Source organism: Macrosteles quadrilineatus, unplaced genomic scaffold (genome assembly GCF_028750875.1).
Source record: "Macrosteles quadrilineatus isolate MER2022 unplaced genomic scaffold, UCM_ALF_1.0 Scaffold_4__1_contigs__length_99947679, whole genome shotgun sequence".
In the NCBI taxonomy this organism is placed as follows: Eukaryota; Metazoa; Arthropoda; class Insecta; order Hemiptera; family Cicadellidae; genus Macrosteles; species Macrosteles quadrilineatus.
Genome location: NW_026542597.1, coordinates 80,804,688 through 80,832,197, shown reverse-complemented (window position 1 = coordinate 80,832,197; position 27,510 = coordinate 80,804,688). Strand labels below are relative to the sequence as shown.

General features: G+C 36.0%; 1 protein-coding gene across 5 annotated transcripts in view; it reads right to left on the bottom strand.

Annotated features, from left to right (window-relative positions):
* Positions 1–1,885: 1,885 nt before the first annotated feature.
* LOC128993199 (transcription initiation factor TFIID subunit 6-like) overlaps positions 1,886–27,510 on the bottom strand; it is a 30,620-nt gene continuing 4,995 nt past the window's right edge. Inside the window, exons 2-13 of one of the 5 annotated variants that reach the window (XM_054416959.1) lie at positions 27,110–27,196; positions 24,316–24,469; positions 23,140–23,290; positions 22,691–22,826; positions 21,502–21,681; positions 20,147–20,381; positions 13,548–13,696; positions 9,228–9,405; positions 8,254–8,393; positions 7,954–8,169; positions 6,991–7,098; positions 1,886–2,201 (exon numbers count right to left, since the gene is read on the bottom strand). In XM_054416959.1, the coding sequence (XP_054272934.1) occupies positions 2,109–2,201; positions 6,991–7,098; positions 7,954–8,169; positions 8,254–8,393; positions 9,228–9,405; positions 13,548–13,696; positions 20,147–20,381; positions 21,502–21,681; positions 22,691–22,826; positions 23,140–23,290; positions 24,316–24,469; positions 27,110–27,196 (1,827 nt within the window). In that variant the 3' untranslated portion in view covers positions 1,886–2,108. The remainder of the gene's footprint in view (positions 2,202–6,990; positions 7,099–7,953; positions 8,170–8,253; positions 8,394–9,227; positions 9,406–13,547; positions 13,697–20,146; positions 20,382–21,501; positions 21,682–22,690; positions 22,827–23,139; positions 23,291–24,315; positions 24,470–27,109; positions 27,197–27,510) is intronic. The other 4 variants (XM_054416960.1, XM_054416961.1, XM_054416962.1 and 1 more) reach the window with 4 other exon arrangements.

Here is a 27,510-nt window from a genome sequence, read left to right as displayed (position 1 = left end):
AATTATTTGTAATTTAAATTTACTTTATCCCTGAATAATAAGATAATTTTATGGAAATGGCTAAGGACACCATTCAATCACTTAAACTTAGTCATTTTAGAGTTGTGAATTTGAATTAATATAAATTATTTCAAAGCTATGGCTAAACATTATATCTTGAATCGGTATTTTATAAAAAAAATACTGTAGTTTTTAACTTTTTTTAGGTTTAAGCACTTTGCCTCAAAATAAATTTTGGAATAAGGAAAGGGTATACAACTAACATAGGGGAGAGGGGGGAGGAATGGGACACTTTTTGATTATTTATTTTTTGTAGTTGAGTTAGGTTAACAAACAAAAGTTACATGAAAGTATTATTGATTCAGTAATAAAATAAAGTAGTTTAGATGATTGAAATTCAATTAATTTTGTAGTTATGCGTTTAATACTATTACTGTACAAAGTGTCCCAAACCTCCCTCTATGAGGGAGGCTTGGGACACCAGTTGGGGAGGGTTAGAACATATTGAATGAATGTTTTTTTCAAAGTAAACAACTGCATTTATTCATTCTTTAGGTAACAGAACTTGTAGTATACGATAAAGGAAGGCCTACTAAGTTTTATTACTTTTCAAAAACATTGTTTTTTTATGAAAACAAATCTGACCTTATCGACTTGCGTTGTTATTTTGGGAAACAGTAAAATACCAAGTACATTCCCAACATAATGCATGACACATCTTCTCTTGCAATAAACGCTTTTTTAGTGGTGTCTATAGCTTTTAAGGCCATCACACTCAGCTCAGCGTCTTCCACTGGTTTAGTACACTTCAGGACACTGTCCCAAACCTCCCTCATATTACTGTCCCATGCCTCCCTCAAGCACATGGTTTAACAAATAAAATTACTGAAACATAACTTCAAAAGTTAGCTTCATTTATAAGCAATCAAAATCTTCCATAATCATTGGAGTATCCAACAAAAATATTGCACTTGCCTTAACAGTTTTATTTTGGTAGATTTCCATCCAATAAGTTGCGTCAAAATACTAGAGATTTTGTCAAAAAATCAGTTAAAACTTTTATAAAAACTGAACAGTGTCAGGTAGCTCTGCCAAACTTCACAAGGAGAAAGAAAAGAGGGAAATATATGCTGTAGAAAAAAGAGAGCAGAGATACCAACTTAAATAGGTTAAAAATGAATGTCCCAACCCTCCCCACTCTCCCCTACTTAAGAAAAAGAGTTCCAGCACACAAAAAGTTCCGGACACTCTCAACTAGATATTTCGTCCCTACAAGCTACTTCAGAATAAAGAAGTAGATCTTTCATCTGAAGAAGCCCCTAGTTGGTGCGAAATATCAAGTTAATTATGTTGTAAACTTGTGTGCTTTCAACTGCCTGGAACTCTTTATTTTCAGTAGGTTAGTTGTGTATGCATTCCTTCTTTCTTAATCTATATTTATAAAACCAAATCTATGTTTGTCCTTTATGCGTTACCAAACCGGCTATCCGATCGTGATGAAGCTTTGGGAAGTTGTTCTATACACTACGGGAAGGTTTCTGTCCCATTCCCATTTTTGAACTCCCTTGGGGCTCCCTCCACCCATGTGGCTCTGCAATTTCCAATGTCTTATCTATTAAATATTCATATTTAAAAATAAACAAAGAATATTGACAGCTGACAGCAAAGCCAAACGAATGTGCTGCTGGGGACAGCAAAGCCAAATATGAATGTGCTGCAGGGAAAAATATTGCAAAGTAAGATTGTATTGTAACAACAGGGAATTGAAAAGATTGCAAATGGAGGATAGAAAAATAAACATTTTGATTAAGGACTTCTGTGTTTTTATTGTGCGTGGTATTTAGACCTGGGCAACGCCAGGTTTTGATGTAGTGTATCATAAAAGAAAATAGGTCAACTCAGAAAATAAGATACCAATTAATAACATCCATACCTTGTTTATATTTCTTGTATATTGATTACAACTAAAATATACTGTGACAGTATGATTACGAAATAATAAATTAGAGAGGGTAATCCCAAATAAAAACATCTATGTACATATTTCACAAGACAACTGATTGTTTTTAACTCATCCCTGATTTACTTTGAGTTAAGGTCGGGGTCCGTCATGTGACGTGGACGTCCATAATCTGTTCTTCAGTTTCCATCTTGATTGGTTGTCCCTGGGAAGTCACAAACAGTTTGTTTTGTTGCCCAGCCTGGAAGTTATAAAAATAGTTTAATATCTGACAAATTAAGGGCGGGTTTCTGATTCAGGTATTAGCGCTAGTCTTAGACTAAAGCTCATTTTAGTACTGGACTAAGAAAAATATCTTTCTGATTCGAGTACTTATAAGTCAGCGACTAATCTTAGTCAAGAACTAGTTTTTAAGTCTGAACTAAGGGGAGCGAGCTGGCGTAGTGGTTAGAGCGCGGGACTACAGTCCCTGAGGTCCCGGGTTCGATCCCCGCCAAGTCACCAATGGATTTAATCTAAGTGATAATGCCGCAACCCCTAGGTCTAGCCTGAAGTAATGTGAAAAACAATCCCAGGCTCGTGCCTAGCGTCCTAGGACAAAAAAAAAAAAAAAGTCTGAACTAAAGAAATTATGCTTTAGTCCATGGACTAAAACATGCTAGATTTTAATCCTGCATAGGGGTAGGATTAATTTTAGTCGTCCACTTTTAACCTAAACCTTTTTTTGCGTTAAAGTTTAAGGAGATTATGGATTACATTGATTATCATGATTTTTGCCGTTTTCATGGGCCACGAATACGTCGTGAGCGGGAAAACAATCCATTTGATGACTTAAGTGAGGATAAATTCAAGGATAGTTATAGATTTTCAAAAAGATCTGTGAGAGAACTAATTGAATTGATTACCCATTTGATTACCCCTGAATTGGTTACCTTTGTGGAAGAAAGTGTTACTAATATTTCAGAATCATCGGCATGCCGCTATGTGCCTAAAGTGGCATTGGCAATATGCCGTGAACTGAGGAAAGACTACATCAAGAGCTTTTACTCTCACCCAAAACCTGTAATTCCCACTGGCCCCCAAAGTTATATGGTAGAAGTTATTGCTGATATACTGTATATGAAATTGTAGGGGTCAAAGGAAGCCTCGACAACAAAAAAGTCATTTGAGGAAGTTAGTTTTGGTGTCTAGGAACAGTTTAAACACGTCTTATAGAACATTTTAGGTGATTGGGAGAACAAGGATTGGTGCTGATGAAAAGCAAAACTTAGTTTAGAGTAGTATCTAAGTACGTTAGACAGTGTGTAAAGAGACTTCCGTAACTTATCTGTTGTCAAGAACAACCGAATGAAATAATTGATTATTCGATATTTCAATTATTTCATTAGCCTGGTCGACAAGTTTTTTTTTAATAAAAGGCTAGGGTAGGCCAATAAGCTAGTACCGGTAACTTATGACTCCCTGTTGATATTACCTGAGCATTATTGCAATAAGCCTATTCAAACTATGGCTGCACTTTAATCATAATTACAGGGTGAGAAGAAACTATTACAATGTTCCCAGATTTAAAAATAAATATGGTTGCAGGTCTCTAGAAGTCCTTGTACCAAAAATGTTCAACAACTTGCCAAATTATTTTTTTAATTTGACCACTTATCGAGCTTTTAAAACTAGTCTGAAAGAAAGAATGTGGAGTGGTTTAATATAGATACTGGTCTTTCTGTCAGTGAATGTTATCTGAATGTTTAAATTATTATCTATTTATATGCTTGTTTCAGGTGTTGGCTATATTTGTTTCTGTTTTGTTAGATTTATAAATTTTATAAGATATTGTTATTTATTTGTTATAGTCTATTGTGCTCTTTCTCATTGTTTCTTAGTAATACTATTTATTTATTGTTATTTTCATGAGATTTGGATTTAAATATCAGTGGTTTTTGGTAATATAATTATGCATGTAACTCTCAATGGAACACGTTAGGACACTCATAGAACTGTGTTGATTGCTGATTGAACTCAACTTTATATATTAATTAACTAAAAATGTTTTTCATAATATGTTGGTGCAGACAAGCCTTGTATGGTTTTTGCACCTATTGTATAATATGCATGTATTCATTATAGTTCAATAAATAAATTGATTGATTGATTGATTGATTGATTGATTGATTGATTGATTACTTTACTTTACGTCCTACACTCATTGGAATGAAAATATCGATCAATATTTTGTTTATTTGATAAGTTATATCGTTTGGTTAGTTAGGTAAGGTTAACCTAACCTAACTAACCAAACGATATATCGAATGAAACAATCGAACAACCGATATTTTAATTCGAAGGAGTGTAGGACGTAAAGTAAAGTGCAGCCAAAAGAAATAGGATGAAACACCAATCCTACCTTTAAAACACCTTTAAAATTTTATGATACAACTAGTTTATAACAATAATAAAATATATTACAAGGATAAATTAATTAAAACAGAAATTAACCTCAAAACAGTCAAAACCAAGGTTTGACTGAGATCGTTATTTGTTTACTTTTTCAGAGCAGTGCGCACATTAAATTGACAGTGTTGGCAGCACGGCGGCACGAATTACCCTACATTCCCCTTGAAAATCATGAGCTCTTTTAATCTCTGACTAAACTAAGTACCCGCTTTAAATTAGTCCGTGTGTCCTTAATCCTTGACTCAGAAAGTGAATTTTTAGTACATGACTAATTTTAATCCCTGACTAGCCTAGTTCTGGACTTATAAATCCCTGACTCAGAAACCCGCCCTAAGTGATGGTGAGACCAAACAGCATAGTAGGTTAGGTTGTAAGGAAGTTTAAATGTGATACGTTTATTTGGGTTGGAAAATACTAGGGTTATCTGTAAATTAAGGTCTCTATCCGAGCTCTCGTCGCAGCCTAGCGAGCTAGTTCCTAACTGAGGACAACATGTATTACTTCATCCACTTAATTCTAGCTGGTTCCTAACCCTATGGGAATATGAAGTCTTGGCATTGTGTTAACAAACTTTGTGAAAGAGGATTGATGCTCCCACCAAGTATAAATCGTGTTCTGGATCACTAATTCTATGCTCTCGGTCTTCAACCGCTTTGGAAATTCATTGCCAGATGAGGATCTGAATGTAGTAAAGTGTTTTGATTCAACATATAAAACGTGTGAGGAGTTATGTAGGCCAACTGCTGTGGTTTATCAGTCTCGTTAAAGGCAAGGACCAAAGTTCAGAGAATTTACAACTGGCAACCGGAAACAACAGGGATTGATTCCATTACTATTGAAACCTATTCCTTCACAGAACGTCATTCATATTTGGCAGTAGCATCAATTATCCCTCACGTTGTTTTGGTGAACCGGCTACAATAGTAGTAGATGATGTAAAAAAACACAGTGTTAGTATCAGATTTGAAGTAGCTCGCTTGGTCGCAACTGGAGCTAGGCTTCGTAAAATAAAAAAATTTTCGCGTTATTTGGGCAATCCTGACTCTTTTTATACACTTAGGGTCATGCAAAAATAGCATTTTGTTAGTGGTTCCAAATGAAGCTCTTCATGCCTGTGAAATTTAAATAGAGTTCTTATAAAGAACAATGCCTTAAGAAAGGCTAGTTAAATTCACATAAACATTACACTAAAATAGTAAATCATATGCAAATAAAACAGAACAGCATATTAAAATAAAAAATAAAATACTTCTATCTCATTCTAGTTTATAACAACAAGACATTAAAGGGCAGGCCCAGCAAGAATTTAAAATTAAAGAAAGGTACAAGCTTATAACATGACATGCACTTTAACGCATTTGAGTATTTTTCTTCTGACTCATACAGAAGCCTGTATTTTTTATGTAAACACTGGTTCACGCTTAGAGAGTATCGAGAGTGTTTATAGGTTAACATAAATATTAAATAACTAAACCAACTCAGTGATTCAGCCATTTTTTTTAACTAAAAAGTTAGTTAAATAAAATTAATTTTATGATTTCAAAAGTGATAAAAACAATAAACCTCTTATATAATTTAAAAGTTAGTTTTAATTGACAAAATATTTGATATTTTCCAAGAGCGAAACGGGAAGTTACAGGAATAGATATACATAAATATACTCTATGGATGGTGCTCAGTTACCCGAACAAGCATTGTGGAGAAAAACTACCAAAACAGGAAAACACACTAAAGGGACATTGCATAACACATAGCCTCGATTTGCAAATAAATATCCTGCAATACCTGTATATAATCATAGACAAAAAGAATTAAATTATAGACTGTCAGCCCTGCTGCGGTTACCAAAGGTTCTGGCACCCACCGCTGTGAGCTCCGTATAGTTACGTAGCAGGTACGCCGTAACTACATGGCGCTCCCAGCGGTATGCGCCAGAACCTTTGGTAACCACAGCACGACTGAGGTTCTATATTTAATTCTTATTCTCTATGATATAATCCAAAAGCGTCCAACCATTTAAAGCCATGCAAAATATAAATCAAATTGTGTACCATTGACAAATAATAGTTAAAATGTTCCTCATCAAACAATCCTTAATATGTTTTTATCACTTTGTGGTAAATTTGCTACATTTGTTCCTGTGGTTATTTAGAACTTGGCCATTGTCTACAAAAAGATCCACTTCATAAGGTGTTATCCATATAAGTTTAACAGGATCACAAGTAGGACTACAGATCTGCTTCCAGTCATTCCTGTAGCAATATACACGAGTCTAGTAGATAGGCTTATCTGTTATAGTTTTGTTTGTATTTAACTTAATCTGCCGACAAGTGTATTCTTTTTGCCTGACGCTAATAGGAAATACATGTAGCAAAACCAAGGAAGATATGATTTTTTCCCTGACCTTGCAATTTAGGTTCAAATCTCCTAGCGTGGCCTACCAATTTTCATTATGACATTGGGTAGAGCGCAGTAGCACTAAGAAGGTTGCAATATCAAGGATTGTTTGACAAATTACGTTTTAGCCTTTTCATACAAATTCCTCGGACTGAAAAATTAACATGTACAATTTCCGTTACCTGAGCCATGATGGAAGCGGACGTGGCTGCGGGTGAGTTAGGCATACAGACAACCACCAGTTTGTTGCCACCTAGCTTCACCAACGCGCCTGACTGCGGCACCTGCACCTGTTAGTCAAGCCATGCCGTGCAAGCAGTTAGAGTACTAAGCTCTGCAGTGTTAGTCTAGGTGCACCTTCGTATACAGCAAGTGGGTAGGAAAGTCAAGATGGTTTACAGGGTGTCAACTATACAAGGACAGTGTTTAACCTACAATATACTTCCTTTTCTTCTCCTATACATCAGTTACGGAGAAATTATTATTTATGTCAACATTTTAGAGCTTGAGTTCCTCCTGGACCCAAAAAGTGTATGTGGGTACTAATCCCTTGTATCTCAAAGTGTTGATGGATATTTTTACTACTTAACCTATAAAGTAAGATTGTTATAATTCCAATGCCAGTGACATTATGTGATTGATAACATTACACTTAAAAGGAAGTTGTCCAACACCTCAAACACCCCCTTGCACAGATTGCATAACTTGTAGCAAGAATAAAGATAAATCAAACAAATAAATCTCAGCTCAGTAGTGTTAAAAGCCGGTTTTATACAACTACTACCATTCAAATCTAAATATTTAAATTTTTATCTAATCAAAACTTATCTGTTTGTTTACCTTTACATTTTCAAGTCAATTGCAAATTTGACAAGTAACTTATTGTCAGATTGAATTTTGTTTTATTTTATTTGTCCAAAATAAATCAAATGAATTAGCCTAATTTAGCATGTTAAATGTTATTTAAGAAATGTATCCCTACTCATTTATCTCAATCTCAAAATCAACCCATTACTGTAAATATTTATTGGTGAAAATCTCACTTAACACGCAATAAAGTGTAACTTTATAAGTCGTAATTTGTAAACCTGCTAATAAGCAAACCTCACCAAAACATGTACCAAAGAAAAGCACACAAAACATACCTTTGAAGATTGTGAGGAGGCGTTGGAAGAGGAAATGGATTGTGTTTTGCACAGATTCGTATCACCTAGGAATCTTTGTCCTACAGGAGGTAAGTTCAAGCTTTTACCCAGAGGAGGGGTTGTGAATCTTGGAACGGTTGTAGATAAAGATCGAGGATGACTTTGCCCTTGCGTGGATGGGGATGGGACAGGATTTGACAAACCAGGAATAGATACCTAGAAGAAAATTATGTTAGGTGAAAACTCTCAGGTTTATTGGTTTAAGTTATAGTGTTAGAAAAGATTGTCAAAACTACTCACTGGTGATGGGGAAGGCGGTGGTCTGGCTGCAACTATGACGTATTTCTGCTGAGAACTGCCTAGAGCACCTGAATGAACAGGTCTAGGGGCTCCGGGCATTGTGATGGTACGTGCCTGACTCATGGCTGCGACAGACGTTACTAAGTTATCAAGTTTATAGCTTACGTTAGTATATTTAACGATAAAACAACCTCTCAAAGTAACATTACAATTAGGTCCAGCAAAGGACATGACTAGCAGACTGTGTGAGGGTGTTTATTGTTGTTTTTCTTTTTCCCAAGCCGCAACAATATACTAAAAAACAGTATAAAAATCTCACCTGAAGTAATGAGAAATGCTCTTTTTTTACATTAAAGTTTAAAATACAATCATTTGTGTTTACCAATTAATTGTTCACATAAAAACAAAGGCTACCTTTAGGAGACCTTTTACAATTCTTTACTGTCAAAAACATCAAAACACTGTTGTGTTTGCCTTGGGGAAAAAACTGCAACCAATGCTTACCAAACTGATTGCACTTGATCAAACATTTTGTAATCAAACCAATTTCACTTACTTTTTGGGAGTTGCAATCTTTATGAACTTTAATGCCTTCCCTTTTAAGGGGATTTGAATGTGGGGAGATTTGAACAAAAACGTTTGATGTGCCCGCTAAAAAAAATGCTCCTGGCGTTACAGCTATGTACAACAAAATTGCACAAGAAGAACGTATGTTTTTTATTTGACTTAGTTCAAATTTTTGATCAGATTCCTTCTTCAATAAAACTAAGTAAAATGATTATCATAGTGTATTTTATGAGTCTTACTTGGCTAACCTGTACTTTTTCTAAGGTAAGTTCTGCTACCCGTTTATTCATCAAAACAAACTCCTGGCCTACAGTATTTTCTTGAACACAAACTTATTTAACTCAATGTTATCCAAAGAAACTGTAATGGGGCTCCTGTAACTACAACTATCATCTAGTTGTACTTACTGGCTCCAGAGTGTATGATGGTGGGCTGAGTGAGAGCCAGGTTGGGTGTAGTAGCAGCAGTGCGAGCTTTGACAACAGCCTGGTGCAGCATCGGACCTAGCGACCCAAACTCTGTCCTATACTCCTCCATGTTGTCAGGCGGCTGCTTAGTGGTCTTCAGAAGTGGTGTCAGCACTTTCTGTTCACATATTACATCAGCACATTATAATTTTGTAAATTTTATTGACATTGATGTGACAATACAGTAAACCTTGCCTAAACGTTTATCTGGTAGGCATAAATGTATGAAAACGTCAGGTGATTAAGAGACCATTTTAGTTGGTGAACTTAGAAACATAAGTAAACTTAAGACAGCCAAAGATCCTGAAAAGTTTACAGAAACAGCAAACAAACAACACAGTAGGCTAATTAATTACAGTTTAGAAGCAATGACCGTTTTTATGAGTGGATTATGAGCGTGTGTGAGTTGTGTGTTTCGTCCTCTAATTTGTCGTTACTAGCCAGTATTGTGTGAAATATCGAGGGTTCTACTGTTTGACAAGTCTTGAGTGATTTGGTCAGGTTAACCCTTTTACTGCCAACCGGTTTTTTATATGTTACTTGAAAAATGCCGGGTCTAAGGTAAGGCTAATATGCGAAGACTGCCAGGCCTGATTTGAGGAAAATTCAGTATTTCACAAAAACTTGTGTATTTTTTTTAATTTTCCATCAGAATTTGATAAATAAGGCCTTGTTTTGTTTCTAATAAACAACCAGTCTTCATAAAAACATATAATGAATATTATAGGGAAAAAAAATTTTTTTGAACCTAAATTTATATAGTCAAAAATTTTTTTTTATTTTATTTTTTAGGTTTGGCGTATAAAAACTATACCTAAAACAAACACATGCATAAATGTAATTATTTTAGTTTGTAGAGCATGCATAGGTTATTACATAAACAAACTTTCATGCCCTTACCTTGAAAATTGTAGAAGTTGTGATTTTTTTTCGAAATTTCGTCAAATAAAAAGTTTACACGTTTAGGTGAAAACACTTTACTAAGAGTTTGTTCATGATCATATATACACAAGTGGCCTAAATGTTTTGTAATTCACAATAATGTACATTGCTAGAGAGCTGAAATAATGGAAAAAAAACTTATGTAGCCTACAAATAAATTTAAAAGAATATTTACAATATTTACAAATGAAAAAGTTCCGATCATTGGCATTTGTGTTCACCGAAACACGTAGGATGAACCCCTTTCTTGCATCTCTTGCAAACAGTCCTGCTCCTCTTCCTGGTCCCTCCTGCACTTGTACTTTGTAGGCTACACACAGAACAATTTCTTAACATTCTTCCGGGTAGAGATTCTAGGCCGAATCCAGAAGCTTCTCCAGCGTCTCCGCCACCGCCCACCTCAGCAACATGTGGCTGGTTCTTCAGCATTAGCCAATCAGTAGAGAGCTCTTCAATTATGGAGTTGGTATAGTTAAATCTTGACAGTAATTTACCAGAACAATTTTCCTTGTAAATGATATACGAGTTGAGAATCATCCTGCCAAATATATTAAACACAACCTTCTTCCAGTACTTGACAGTTCTGCGCTCATCTAAATAACAGTAGAGCATTTGGTCTGAGCCATCAATCCCCCCCATATACATATTGTAAGTATCTATAATTTCAGGTCTCACTTTTGGGTTTTCTTCATGTCTTTTCCTTCTTCTTACTTCCACTGACTTTGCAGATGCTTTTGTAGAGAGTAAAAGCACTGGTTTCTTTTGAGAAGCTTTTTCTCGATATCCCAAAAAAAGCGTGTTCTCCTTCCGCAAATACGTCTTCTGGCCAACAGCAAACTTTTCTTTCAGCTGTGGAGGTATTCCTTTTCTATTTTTCCTAATTGTGCCAGTCATGTAGGTTTGGTTTTCGTAAAGGTGGTTCGCCAGAGGGATGCTCGTAAAAAAATTGTCAAGGAAGAGATGGTAGCCTTTTCGCAAATACTGACCTATCTCTAAAAGCTTGGTGACAACTTTGAATGCAAGGCCAGTTGATTTTCTCTTGTTCTTATTTCCTTTGTAGCAAAAAAAAGCCAAACAATACCTGGAGACAGAGTCACACAACATCCACATTTTGATGCCCCAACGATGGTGGTGCTTGTTGGGCAGGTATTGCATAATTTGTGAATGACTCTTAGTGCCAACCAGGCTTTCGTCAATTGATATCTCACGATGAGGGGTGTAATAAGTCCTAAAAATCCTGTTTGCATGATCCAATAGGGGGTTAAATTTAGCACAGGGGTCATAATTTGGATCACCTGGTTTAGCCAATGTGCTATTGTAGACTATGTGAAAAAATTGCAATAGACACTCAAACCTGTTCCTACTAAACATTTTTCCAAACCAAGGTGTTTGAAGTGATGATTTTGTCGACCAATAGCTTTGAATAGTTGGCTTTCTTACAAGACCCATATTCAAAATTGTGGCAATGAAGGCCTTCATTTCCGGCAGGGTGACATTTTTCCAATCCCTGGCACGTGAATTTGGAGTCAAGTTATGTATATGTGCAGTGATGTAGTCCCTGGCATACTGGTTGGTTCTTAGCACAAAAGAATTCAGGAGATTTACAGTAAAAAATAAATTAAAGTACGATATTGGAGGTGCATCATGTGGGGGACAATGTTTTGGCCCAGGCAATTCGTCAAAAGGAAAAGTGTGGTCAAAACCAGGATCGTTACCTTCATCAAGGGGATCCCATCCAAGATGTTCATCAGCGTCAGGGTCATTTAGATTAGCATAAAGTACATCTTCCATTTCCATTACATCACCTTCTGGAATTGTGAAGTTGTTTACAACATCGTCAATAACTTCGTCGACTGTACTGTGGACATCAGCAGTGGGAGTAGGCCTAGGCCTATGTCTAGGTTGGGGGATTTCATCTTCTGAGTCGTCAGAGGGGTCTGAATTTACTATGTAATCTGGGTCTTCGTCCGTATCGTCCTCAAATTCTGGACCTAATCCTTCACTTTCAGAATCTGAACTGGGTTCTGAGCTCGACTCAGAAATATTGTCTACAAAACTATCACTCACATCACCATCGTCAACATTCACACCGTCACCCAATAGGTTGTTTATTATTGTATTTTCACTCACCGGTGACCTAACTCGTCTATTACTCATTTTTACTAAAACTCAAACTAACCAAACACATGCATAAATGTTATTATTTTAGTTTGTAGAGCATGCATAAGTTATTACACAAACAAACTTTCATGCCCTTACCTTCATCACAACATTACTTTTATAGCACTAGTCCACTAGTAAACACAAACAATAACAAACACCTTTCCATTCGCAAAACTCAACTAAACAAACACAGATGACAAACGATCTAGACACAGTAGAGAAGTAATCAGCAACGCACAGACCAAGAGCAAACTCAAACTATGTAACTTCGTTGGTTATAGTCTCATACCGTATAAAATCGTCTGCAAACAGCTTCGTTATAGTCTGCAAATAATCCGAGTCGAATTTGGAGGGGTTTGGAAAGCATATAAGGCCAGTAAGTTATAAAACATTGACGTGCTTTATAACGCACGTCGGCAATTTTCGCCCGATAGCCAACGAGCGTTATTGTGCACGTCGGCCATTTTAGCACAAACCCCGACGAGCGCAAAAGGGTTAAAAACTGGATGAAAGAATGATAATCTGGCTTGAGAGAGAAACTAGTGGAATGAGAGAAGGGAAGGCTACAAAAGAAATGGGAAGACACCGTAAAAGAAGGACATTGAAAGAAAAAACATATAGAGCAATTGGAAGAGATGGGGCTCTTTTATAATGGAAGGGGCTTATCAGTATATCTAGGACTGAAGCTACAAAAGAACGTAAAATAAAATTCTTGGACAGGTATAATACGGCCAAGAAGTGCATTAGCTAAGTAAAGTAGTTGATGGAACCATTGGACTGAAGAGCCAAAAATTTTCCAACGGTTCTCGGTCCCGGTTATTTTGCCTAGAACGGTTAGAACTAGGAACTGTCTTTTGGGACCGACACATCCCTAGAAATGTCAAAGCGAACTAATTTTATTGGTGTTTGAGGACAAACAATATAACTAGTTGTCAGACATGAAATGATATGGAACTCCACACATCAAAATTTCAAGAACATCTTAAAAAGGAACCAACTGTGGACAGCCGAAATCAAACACTGTAGTTCTAGGAAAATACCCACAAAAACAAAAGCACCAGAAAACCCTCATGACATTCACAATCCCATAGCTGTATTGTTGATCATATTTATCCCTCGAAAGTGTTGCTTCAGGTCGGATTAGAACTGACTTACCACTAGCAGGTGTTTGATATGTCCAGATGCTATCTTGTCAGTGATGGAGACAGTCCCACCTTCACTAGCCAGATCAAGTCTGTCTGCGATGTGCTTCACCTTCGGCAGTATAAACACCTTCACCACTTCTGTGCCCAGCTCTGACAAACCTTGGGGGATAACTCATATGTAAAACTGACTACAATGTCAAAAAATGCTCAGAATAATTAGACAACACAGGGTGGCCACTCAAAACAGATTTTTTTATTCCCGGTTTTTTCCCGGTTTTCCCGGGTATTTTTCAAGGAATTCCAGGGCGTATTGAAGTCCTATTTTCATACCAACAGATGAAAATATACTGCTAAATTTACTAATTTCGTAAAGACGCATTTTAATAAGAGCTGAAATAAAAAAAAACTACCAACTCATTCGCACAATTCAGCACGGAACTGACGCGGACATAGTGGTTATGTTGTACATTGTACAGTTTCTGATCGTATTGCCCGACGCCCGCCCGCCCGGATACTGCCGGCTGTCAAGGTCAATTACCCTCCCTCCTCGCACCCTCCTCCCGCCACATCGAGCACCGACCCCAATTATCTGAGTAAAACGTAGTAAGAATGTTGCGTCTGTCAAATAGCTCCCACCCCGTAACAATTCATGCAAATAAATATTGAAATGAATACTGATGTGCTAATATACATACGATAGTAAATTAATAACGTGTGTATAGTATGATAGTTAATAATTCAAGACATTTATTACTTAACATGAACAAAAAATAAAAAATACTAAAATATAAAATAATAACTGTTAATTAGTGAGTTATTAAAAGTTCTAAAAAAACAATTATATGTACCAGTAGAAAAAGAACATGCAAAATAAACATACAAATTATACTTACAAGTATGATGTAGTTGATTCCACGTTTGTGGCAGAGGAAAAGATGTTTAAGACTTTTAAATAGTTTATATAAAACACTTAAATCACACTTAATTGAAAAATAAACGCAACTTATAAAAAAATTTAAGCTGTCAATGATTTACTCATTTGTCCTAGAGTAACGTTATTAGAACACGATTTTAAAAAACTTAATATGTACACAATATAGAATCCACAAAATATACAATCCTAAACTTATTTATTCAAATTGGCAATTTTTTCGTCTAGTAGAGCTGCCTGTTTTCTTGCATCTTCTATGATTCTTGCTTTCTTCTCTTCCAGTTCTTTTTTTTCCAGTTCAGCTTTCCTTTTAAGTTTTTTTGCTTTTTCCTCTTCACCGACTTCTTCTTCCTTTTTTCTTAAATGTTCTGTATAAAGTGAGTGAGCGTTTCTTGCACAATGCACGAGCTCCTTAGTAATTTCAAATTGCTCTACCGGGACACCAGCTGTGTTTATCCCATCATAAACTTGGCGCAAAGCGACCAGACTCTCCTCTTTCAGGTTTTCTACAATGCATTCGGAGTTGATAGAAAAACCTCGCTCCACGGTGGAGTTTCCGTGAGACAGTGTCAAAATAATTGAACAAAATTCAGTCAGATGTTTGTACTGTTCTGTCCCTCCGTTATTGGAAATAATCTCAAACAAAAACTTGTCCAGTCGGACCTGGTTTCTTTTGTACTTCTTGCACAGTTGCATAGTTTCTTCAGAGAGGAATATTTCTCTATATTGCTTCTTAATACAGTCGGCTTTTATTCCAGAAATTAGATTTTTTGAAACAAAAGACTCCAAGCAGTTTGTCAATCTAACCTCAGCAAGTGCTCTATCGAAACCAATTGTTCCTGGGTCCAAACAAGAAATGTATTTTGTCAAACTATAATGCAGTGGAGATTTTTCCATGAGTTTCTTCGTCATGGCTACAATAGCCGTTCTACATTCATTTCGGAAGGTTAATACATCCAATTGTGTTTTTTCGCCTGAGTTTCTGAGGGCATCACGTGTAGCAAAGCCTATATCTATAGTTTTGGCAGGTTTCAGATTGTCATTAGTAAGCTGGATTTTTTCTGCTCTGTTTTTAGCACTTTTAAAAACATCTTCCTTTACAATTCTTTCCATAAACGATAACACTAGTGAATTTAATTCTTGGTACAAAAAAGGTGCCATCGGCTGGTCTCCTTGGAATTCACGAAGAAACGGCTCTATCATTGAGGCCATAGATGAAAAGAATGCGAGTTTAGGCATCAACATTTTATCTTTAATCTTTTCCTTCACAACCTTGAAGCTGTAGGAATTGGGTTCTTTAGTCGTTTCTGTTACGTACTTAATTACGTTGGGCAAGATTTTCAATGCCCTTTCTGCTACAGGTCCACTTTCAACCCATCTTACTGCACAAAATTGAAGAGGAAACAATTTAGATCCTGATAGCCGTACATATTCAGACCTTCTGGCAGGTGAGTTTTTAAATAGATTATACAAAGCACGTAAAAAAGTGATTATTTCCCATCCTGTGCTATTTATTCCAACTTTAAATGCATTGTGCAATGTGTGAAGGCCACAAGTTCCTATGTTTAGCAATAAGTGACTGTCCGGTATTTCTTTTAGATAGGTCTCTAATTCTGTTAGCATTTTCAAATTCACGTTAGGACCATCCATTGATACTTGAATGACTTTTTTTAGATAATCTTTCGGTAATATGCCAGTCAAGGCATCCAACAAGTCAGAGGCTTTCGAATTTCCTAAGAAAACAGAGGAAAAGTAGTGCGTTTCAATCTGGGATTTTTTGGAAAATCTAAGGTGTATGTCCATTTGTTGTTTTTGGGACACTTTATTCAGCGCTTCATCAAAACAAACAACAATGTATGACGCATCTTTCAATGACGACTCCAGCTGCCGCCGGAAGTACGGTGCAAGTCCAAACACAATGGTGTACCCTATTTTAGTTCTCTGTAGCTTGATTTTCCCAGCTATTTCGCTATCTGGAAATTGCTTACTAAACCCAGCGGCTAGTTTGGCTGCAGTTCTGAAAGATATATGATTGAGAACTATCTGCATAGACCAAAATATCTCGGATTTTGTAACGGATTCTGAGAACAAGAAATGTTTTAGGGCAGGAGTATTTCTTCGAGCTAGCTGATCTTCTGGTGTACTGTGGGGCGAGGTCTGTGGCAAGGCAGTGGATTGTGTAGAAGGGCCAGGATCAGTAACTTGGTCACTAACAGTGGCTGTATCCGTATGGAGAGAAGAGGTGCTGGCTTCATTACGTTTATCATCAGAATTTCGAAAAAACATCCCAATTTTCAAACATTTTTCCCGGTTTTTCTCGTTCAAACAATGTTTTGCTGACTTAGAATGGCTTTTCAGGGCGGTTTTTCCCATGCTAGCAATGTTAATGGTAGTTTTGCACCAAGTACATAATGCGGAAGTATTTGAACGTGGATCTTCCTTTACCCAGGGAAAGTCCAAAATATATGAGGATCGAAAAGTTGTTGTACTCGGCTTTGATAGAGACATGGTTATCTGAAATAAAAAGAAAATCGCGTCAAATACGTATCTAAAATTATTTAGCCACTTGGTATTAAAAACTTGGATTCCCCTAAAGCTCGCGATAAGCAGTTCATTACGTAACGAGATACCATATTGCGTTCCATGCATCTCCAATAATTGAAGTTGGTTACAAAAATGAATACAAATTTATATGTAGTATGATTGTTCAGGGAACGCGGCTGGCTGAAGGGTCGTCGACCCTACTCACACACACGCAGGCCTCTCTCTCACACACACACACGCAAGGGATTAGGACGGAACAGACACCTGTCGTGTGACTCATCACTGGCTAAAAGAAATTATCTATCATTTTTCTTTAATTTTACTATCGTTGATAGAATCGGTTAATGCTTTTGGCTTCAGCTCAAAATGTTAAGTAAAATGATACCAAACAATATATTTTTTGCTTGCAAAATGTAGAAGTTACGAATATTTTTCTACTATTTCATTTTGTAATAATTTCTTATTTGGACTCATTTTACATGGAATTAAACAGCAAATTTACTAACACTAAGCATTTTACAGTATATCTAACTTAAAATGATTTGCTACTTTGAGGTATCATACAACATATGTTATATTTCTAGGTAGTGGAGGGGATCGGGGCTTTTAGGCGATTTGGGTGATGGTGTGTGTGTGTGCGTGGGTCGGCTCACTCGCAGGTAGGGCCGAGCTCCAGCGGCTTTCAGTTAAAAATCGACTATATATTGAGGCCACCATTCTACATCAGAGTATAATATTTTTAATGAAAATAAAATGTTACATCTTCTACTACAGTGACATATCTTTCTCAAATAACAGAACCGCGAATAAATACTGTAATCAGAAAGAATTCAAACAGCATTTAAAGAGCACGATTATTTCGTGGCGTAATGAACAAGAACGGTTCCCTGCTTCTATTTAGTTATAGAGGGGCGGGTACAATAAAATCCGGGAGGGTACGATATTTTCGTGTCGGCAAGAACTGGAGCGGTTCCCTGCTTTTACTCTTTACGTCTATGTTAACATGTGTCGAGTAGACTTCAAACAGTGAAACCATTGACTATCCTTATCAACAGATTGCACCACATAATTTTGCGTCAAATTTGAACATTACATGGGAAGTCTTATTTTGTGTATAGGCAATAGTGGTTCACGGATTCGATTTCATAAACAATAGTAAAAAACTAATTTGTTTAGGTATTACAATTAATTTATTACTCTTGTATCTAAAGGCTAATAAAAATAAAAAATGTGTGCATTGAAGAATTTTTAATTCGTTATCTAAAATAAGTAAGACAGCGAGAAAACAAGTTTTTAAAACCAACACCAGCATTGAAATACCTAACGCTAAAAAAATAATAACAGCATGCAACTTAAATGCAATCTAATGTTGAGTTGTTGAATGAGACTCCAATAAGCACTTCTTTATTTTAAATATAGAGTTAAGACTTGAGACTTCTAAACTCAGTAAATAATAATAGGATAATAGGATGGACAATAATTTGTAGTTCTCTTAGCATTTTATTTTTGCTTCACAACACAACAGTGTCTTAGCATTATTTTGCTTCACAACACAACAGTGTCTAAATCTAAAGTAATGTATAGGCCTACTAATAAAAATACATCAATGAGTACCACTTACCTTTGGTAGCTAAACACGGCAAAAACGAAACTTGAAACTATGTAAGAACTAGTACTACAGACACGCATGTCGTAAATCACAGAATCAGGAAGTCGATGACCGACCGCCCGGCGCCCGCACTCGCACTGGCACTGCACGTTGTTACTTGTGAGGTTTAGGTTAGGGGGTGAAGGTCAAGACTCCAGCATAACAACAAATGTCTCTGTCTCACTCACACAGACTGTCGCTCACGCTCACTACACTAGGAGGCGGGGGAGGGGACAGGGCAGGCGGGAACAACCGACCGCACGTCACACGCCAAAATATAGGCGATCAGTACTCCGTAGTTGGTAACTGGAGGCAGATGTACATGTTGAATAGGGATGAGCATCGATAGGTCAACCATCGATGTTTACCATCGAATATCGATAACACCATCGGCAACATCGTTGCAAAAACATCGATGTTTTTCCAGTTTTTCATCTGCTGTTTATGAGTACAAACACCAGATAAAAACCGGAAAAACATCGATAACCATGTTTTTGCAACGATGTTAAAGATGGTGTTATCGATATTCGATGGTAAACCTATCGATGCTTATCCCATGTACACTGGAGAGTTCCAGTGTACATCGATATCGCAATACTTGGACAAAACATCGATGTTTCGAAAACATCGACTATCGATGATCATTCCTAAAATTGAAGAGTGAAGAGTAAATCAAGGTCGCAAATCTTGCATAGCAACCGTGTCAGACACGTCGCTAATGTGTTATTGTGCTGCAACTGCGTGTTTGCTTGTTCATCGTAGCATTTGGGGTACATTTCTTGTTTAATTGTCGAAGAAAAATACTGATACACAATAAATTAAATATTTCCAGGTTTTTACTCTGGATTCCCGGCTAATTCCCGGTTTTTTCCCGATCACTAAAATTCCCGGCTAAATCCCGGTTTTCCCGATTTCCCGGTTGAGTGGTCACCCTGCAACAGCTAAAAAATCCAATGTTGAATCATAATTCTAAAATCATATGTCCCTTATTTAGAATCCTCCTAGAATATAATAGAGATGTATTGTAACACTTGATTCTCACTGGGTATTTATCATCACAACACAAATCAGTCGTAAACTGAACATTAATTTTACAAATTTTTAACACCAGAATTCTAGCACTGTCTTGATTTTTCCCGGCAATTACAAAATTCCTGTAATATATTTACAAATAAATGAAATCCCGCCATAAAAATTGAATTAAAAAAAAAATTTCAACTTGGATATTTCCGTTGTACAGCAGCACAGGAAAATGGTGGGTTCAACTAAGGAAATGTAACTCTGGAACCTAGTTAATAAACTCAAATTTTAATCTTTGATGAATTCAAGTTCAACTCATCAAGTTTTGTTACTGCAGTCTTGCATCACACTAGAAGTCAAAACCTAGTGACAATCACTTTCTTTCCTTTAATCTTTCTTAGATTTTTGGAGGATGGACTTAAAAGTCATGAAGCCTATAAACACTCAGATAACTGTAACATCTCACCTTCTATACTGCCATATAGAGACGACAGTGGAGACCTATCGCTGTTGATGGCCGTGGCGAATATTCTCGTTATCCTAGTCTGCACGTTGTTGGTGGATGTGTTGAAGTTCTTGCAGATCTGCGACATGAGACGAGAGGCAAAGTCCCGCAGCGCCCAATGGTTATCAAGCTCAGGTCGCATACACAGCTGTTTGGACACGATGCACGTCGTCACCGACGGGATCAGCTCGTGCAGCTGGCGGAGAAAATGTTCATTAAATGGTACAGAAAAATGGAAGTTAGACAATATTTTGTTGACAAAAACATCCTTCTGACTCGTCCCCACTCAACAAACAAAATATCTCATTTTAATCATTTATAATCCTTTTAAATAGCTTATTTGCAAGTTGGCTACTTTTAGTTAAACATGATGAATAGGCTCCAGATTGTCAAAATAAGCCAGTATTCTTTAATATAGAACAATATATAATATATATATAATCCTCTGTAGAAAGGATTGATCGACTATAAAGGGTGTTCAAAAAAAGGCGGACATAATTTACTTAGTGATTCATTGGGTAAAAATAAAGAGGAAATCACAAATAACCTTTTTTCCAAAATTGCTTTGTTAACCAGATATCAGCCATTTTGTATTTTTTGCATAAATTAAAATATTTTTATATTTGAATTTTTTCAACCGATCTTTATGAAACTTGGTACAAGTATGTTAAGGTAAAACAGAACCCCGTTAGGGAAAAAACTGGCAGCCATTTTAATTTTTAAAGTTGAAATTGGTAAAAAATGGCTAATATTATGAAAAAATATCTAGAATACTTTTATTTGGCGTTTTCCTGTCAAACGACACCAAGTTCAAAAAGATTGAATCATAAATAACTGAAATATCTTGAGTTTTTGTTGTAAGATGAGGCAAATCTGGCTGGCCTAACCTTGTTCAATACCGTTTTACAACTAAAAATCGTGATCGAACTTGGTGTCGTTTGATAGGAAATAAATACTAAATAAAAGTCTTCTAGACATTTATTCATAAAATTAGCCATTTTTTAAACAATTTTAATTTAATGGTTGCCATTTTGAAGTTTTTATTGGATTAAAATATTTTTTCCTAACGTGGATCTGTTTTACCTTAACATACATATACCAAGATTTATATCGATCGGTTAAAGATGAAAAGATTTAGCTGATTAACGAAGCTATAAAAAAAATGTTTTTCTTGATTTTCTCTTTATTGTGGCCCATAGAACAATTTCCCACAGTTTGGCTGTTTACACGGGACACCCTGTATATACTGTGGAGAACTCGACCATATACACAGGCGGTGTCCAACCCAGAATCTAAAAGTTATTGATTATACTTACATATTTTTCTAAATAAAGACTCTGGTTTTCCAAAAGCGCTTTGACCATTCGCATCAGGTAAATGAGCAGAGCCAGGTTGTTCTGTACCACGTTCACTTTGACTCCTTCCGCAATAAACGTACACATTCTGGGCAACATCTCGTGTAGGCCAGGGTCAGAGGCCAGACTCTGTAGTGCTTCCTACAAAACAACCACAAAGTAGGTTAGGTAAGTAGGGTGAAATTAGGAATAATTTGGTACATGAGCAATCAGAAGGTTGCCAGTTCAATCCTGAGAAATCAGTACATTTTTAATGGATCAAAACTGGAGTTAGTTGTAGTTTACTATTGTGTTTTTAATGTATGGTTTTTGACAAAGAACCACCTTTGTCAGCATCATAGCAAATCTACCCTCTAATTCATTCAACATTCATCTAAACATTAAAATACTCCTGGTGTGTTGGCGTCGTAAAAATCTATCAAGGGAAATTAGTATTATTTTACTTGAAAACGAGATCAATTGTGTAATTGAAAAATGTTAACGTCTGTTGAATTTTAATAATGTGTTTTATGTCAAAAAGCTTATGGCAAATAAATATTTATGACTTACTTTTACAGGGAGTGCTTTACTTTTTGGAAATAGTATTAAATAACAACAACATCAACTGGCTATAAAACACTTATGATATAAAAACAGATTGTAATTTAGCTTAAGCTAAAAGACGTTTAAAGTAGGTTTAAAATAACTAAAAGCAAGTAGGCCAACCATCGTAAACATCAAAACACACTACATACCAGGGCACAGGACAGAAATTTACTCTTAAATTGTCGTAAGTTTATCTATAAAAAATTGACAAATCTATAAGTAAGTACAAATGGCATTGTATCTATAAACATTTTTCACAAAAGGCCAAAAAATGAACTTGTATTGCACAAGGCAATTTTTTTTGGATACTTTGGTATAAGGCCTACCGGTAGTTAAGACTATTAAGTTCATAGGTTTTACTAATTTGTTTTGATTCTGAGCCTAACTTTATGCAACGTTGAAACCAGTTGCTACTGTACAGTACAGCAACCATACTCATCAAACAAGTATCCAACGTAGCCTTTAGTAGGCTTAAAATGACTAATTTAACAATACTGGTATTTTGAATAAGCTCAAAACTGTTTTGACTAGGCTAAGTTCAAAATAAATCAAAATATTAACTCACTGCTCTTCTGCCTTCATCGGAGCCGACGCAGGCTTCAGTTATCTCCTTGTAGTAGAGTTGCTGTTCCACGGACAACTCGTGGGTCGCAAGTTGTTTAACATGAACAGTCTCCACGTTGCGGAGTTTGTGCACCTTCCTACACACCAATGACGAGTTATTCGTTTTTTTAAGTTATAGTTGATTGAAATGTAATAGTAAAACAGTGAATAATTTCAGAATGTAAAAAAATCATTCTTTGGTTGTGTCCAACAAATATTTGTTTTGTACCGTGTACCAGTGGCGAGAATGGTTAAATGACCATCTTTTGTTTGTAAATGTTAAGCCAAAGGCTTAAACAATATTATGTACCTAGTTATGAAAAGGACTATGGTATATCATGGTTCTATTAAGTTAAATATTTAAGTCTAAATATTTTTTTACTAAACTTAGCAATAACAACCATGACTGACCCAACAGTTGGTTTTCCAGCATTGTCACCCTTAGACACTTTGGATAGCTTGGCCACAGGATCAATAGCTTCCAACTTCTGCAAATCTTTTGACACTGGTGGGGGGTTCTCTGGGATTGTCGGTTGAACTCCGTCAATGCACAACCAATGAGCTAAGAAACAGCAAGATTATTAGATAAATCAATGAAATTTCGGCTCAAATGAAGAATTATTTTTTTAGAGTAAGTAGGCCTTTACTTTTACAAATAGCCAAGGATTGCAAACTTTATTTGTTTTGTCAGATCAAGACGCTTACGTCAGTGATAGGATACTTAATTTTAATTACTGTCCAAATTTGACATGATTACGATAAGCAGCCTTTGAGTTCTGCCACTCAGAATACAGCGATGTCGGCGAGGATTGAGTTGAATGCGTCACCACCGCTAGCTGCCAAATATACTCCACCAAGTAGGTATACAGCGCGCTGCGGCGGTTATGTTAGGTTGGGTTAACATTAATATGTTTGTAAGACTTTCCTCATTTCGTTGTGAATTGAACGATACCAGATGAGTCATCACTCAGGACACTGATCCAGATACACGTGCACGCGCAGTGACAGGTGATGCGCACGCTCCGGTCAACGACCTGACCTTGGCCTACTTGGAGGGGATTTGGGGGACCAAAGTATGGACTCATCTGGTATCGTTCGATCCAAAACAAAACGAAGAAAGTCCTACAAACATATTTATGATAACCCAACCTAACACAACCCCCGCAGTGCGCTGTATATGGGTGGCCTCCGGATAATACCAAAGTACCGGAGTACCGGTATAGGTTTTGGTTCAGAATACAAATCGACAAAAAAATCTTTTGTAATCTTTTTACCTGCAATTTTAATTAATTTTCCTTTTTCATTGGGACTCCGGATTTGCTTTCTAGAATATTTTTTTTATATTTTGTAATTATCACAGTACAAAACAATTAATCGTTCCACAATAAGCTATGGCACAACAAAACCTAAAATATCAGAAATCAGATATGTTTTTGTCTTTACACAACTTAAAATAAGTATTAAAATGAGTAGGGCCTAACTTACCAAAAGAAAAATACAGTAGTAGGGTAATAATCTGTCAGTGAAATTAACTAGGCAAAAAATAAGATCTGATACTGTAGTGCATTAGATGAAACTTGGACCCACCTCTCAGAGTAACCTCCAACGGCAATTTAGAAACTGGCCCGTTGATTATTTCATTTAAATCAACTTCCTTTTCCTCGGTGAAGTGAAGCTCTCGTCCACCACCCGAAGCAAAACGAAACGGAATAAAGTCAGGAACGTGAAATCCATAAAGTGGCTGAAATAAAACGATGAAGATATGATAGGCCTATTTAACAAAAAATTATTCAAGTTATGTCTAATACTAATTGAAATAGATTTATTGGTTTAAAGTGGTGTAAGGAAAAAAAATTAAAAGATTTTCACTTTGACCATTTATCTCTTCAAAACATTAATTCACACCTCTATGTAATATAATGTGATATTACATAAAGGTGTGAAAATAACAAAAAGTTACCACCTGGTGGGGTTTTAATGAATTTAATTTACTTTTATTGGACTAATGAGGACATATGACCTAATGAGGACAGAGCAGTGCGCAGTGGAATAAAAGATGTTAAGTGTGGTCCCTTGTAATTAAATACCTCAGAAGACCATTAAGAGGGGATCGGAGAGATCTGATTAGATGTCCTCCTTCACACCTTCCTCAGCTTAATTCTAACACTTCTGAATAACTAATGTAAATAGTCAAAGCTAATAGATTAGTTTGTTTGAACACTCTATGCATGAAATGTTTGCTCTGATGAAAGATTGTGATGTGAATTGATTTCTCTGTAAAACTGTAATATTGCAAATAATAAAGATAGAAAAATTGATTGCAAATATTTATGAAATCTGTTTGTTCATAAAATATTTATCAAAAGTATGACCTCCAAGATGTTAATATACACTGGATTCGGTTAAGCCGAGTACTCATAAATTCACCGACTTGATATTGAAACCATGAGCTGAAATTGTAAAACTTGCACTGTCAAAATATATTTATAAAATGTGATCATCAAGACTCATTATGTATACTTTGTATACTTTGTTCGGTTAAGCCGATTACCTTTAAAATTCATCAGTTTGATATTAAACATACTAGCTGAAACACAGGCAAATGAAAAGATGGAGATTTGTAAAAATACTGTGTATTGAATAAAATAATTTGTTGTGATACAAATATAATGTCAATAACCTTTACACAATAAATAATAGTTTAAGAGAGAAAGAGAGTTGATTGTCTGACTGAATTTGTGATTTTTTTCCATTTTAAAATACAAAGACTCGGGAAACCTAGCCTTGATAACTTTATTTATTTATTTTAGGTCACCAGACTCCCCAAAGATGTTCGTATGTTTATAAACTGGCCAGTTTAAAATTTAATACAGGGAACATTATGTAGGTTTGTGATCTACATCACTCCTTGTTGATCAGTGCAACAGGGCCAATCGACTACTGAGTCGATTACTTGATAACTTTTATTTAGGCTAATATTGATTCTTTATGAATTTAATGGAAGTCTATCCTCATGACCCTTCATCAACCCTAGCCTTCGACCGAGCACTTTGTTTCCCCCATTTGCGTTACACAATAAAACTCTCACTATTAAAAATGTGACACTCTGTTCAAAAATTATTACAATACATGAAATACAAAACGTTATAAATAGTATACTGACGATGGTAGAATTTCACCCTTACATAGAACATAAAAATTTAATACTATATCACAGATAAACAATACTCCATAAGACTAACTCAATTGGCTATTTCAATTCAATTTAATAAATAATTTTCATTTGACTAGATCTACTATTTCAGCCTAAACTCTTTATATAACAATGAAACATTTTACTCTGAATTTCGTGACCATGTGCTTTCAATATACCAAATGAAACATGAAATATTCGGACCAACTGTGACATGATTTCTGGCTAGTAAAAACGAGTTGTACATGTGAAAAAAATGGCAGTTTGGCAGAACTAAATTATTTCTAAAACACAAATAACACAAAACATTTACTTACGTACACATGTCGACACATTTACATTCACACTGACGAAAGATTCACACGGACAGAACATTTAAAAACGGACTCGTAGTACTTTGTCTGACCGAGCGAAATTTCACGACACGGGTTTTTTCCGGTGTAGGACTTATTAATTCTTGTTTTTCGAGCTGGCGTTTATTGATTCGATTGAAAATACCGTCACGACGATCTACGATTCGCTAGAAACTGACATTTGCTATCGACATGATGCATGTACGAATTTTCATCACGAACGCAAACAATCAATCCGGCATCTCAACTGTCTCGACTTAATACTAATAAAGACACACCCCCAATTGCAGTTCGGCGAAATTTTGACAATTGCGATCATTTGATGCATATACAATTTTCGCCTGAACGCGAATTTCCGAGCTACGAATTTAAGATATTAATAAAATTGCCCCACACCGGTGACATGGAGACTATGCTGTTGATGGCGCGACTACGAGACTACGAGTGAGGAGTGGACACGGCACAAATGGAGTCCTTCCCTGTTTGTATTCATCCGCGTTACGTCATGTTGGACTGACTTGTCCATTGCCTGGCGCGGATTTAAAATCTTTGCATTTAAAATCGGCACAGTGGTTAGCCTAATCTTGAGAAAAAATGCATAAAGTTTATTTGGTTTTATAAGCAGAATCAATAAAAATATAAAGTTACAATCTTGCATCAATGACAAGAGACCAATTGTACAAACACTGGCATCTCTACTAACTGACTTTGATATTGGTTTTGTTTTACTTGTTCTATGGCCAACCCACACTTTCAAGGTAAGCTAGCTGCTATCCTCCTTTTTCTACAATTTAAAATCCTGACTTTGATATTGAATAACTTAAACTTAACTTACCTCTATGTTCTTTGACTTTAGAGCGTTATCAACATCTGAAGTTGAAAGTTTTATCCGTTTTCCATGGTGCATGAACTTTGCTGCATCCTAAAACAAATGGTCATCTTATACTTAACTGTTGGATTTTATTAGGTATTAGGATGAAATAGGTTTTAAGTTGATCATATTTCTAGGTTACAATAAACTTATCTATGTAGCTACTGTAAGTTACAAAAGTTAAAAGCTTTTACGGAATGGTGTAAAACATTTACAGAGTTCCGACCACAGTGTTCTGTACCCTACAAATACGAGGAGCTGTGTGATTTCAGGTTAGGGATGAGCAACAATAGTTTAAGTTTTCAAAACATCGATGTTTTTCTATCTATGTTCAATGTATTTTACATTGATGGTATTGCACTCAG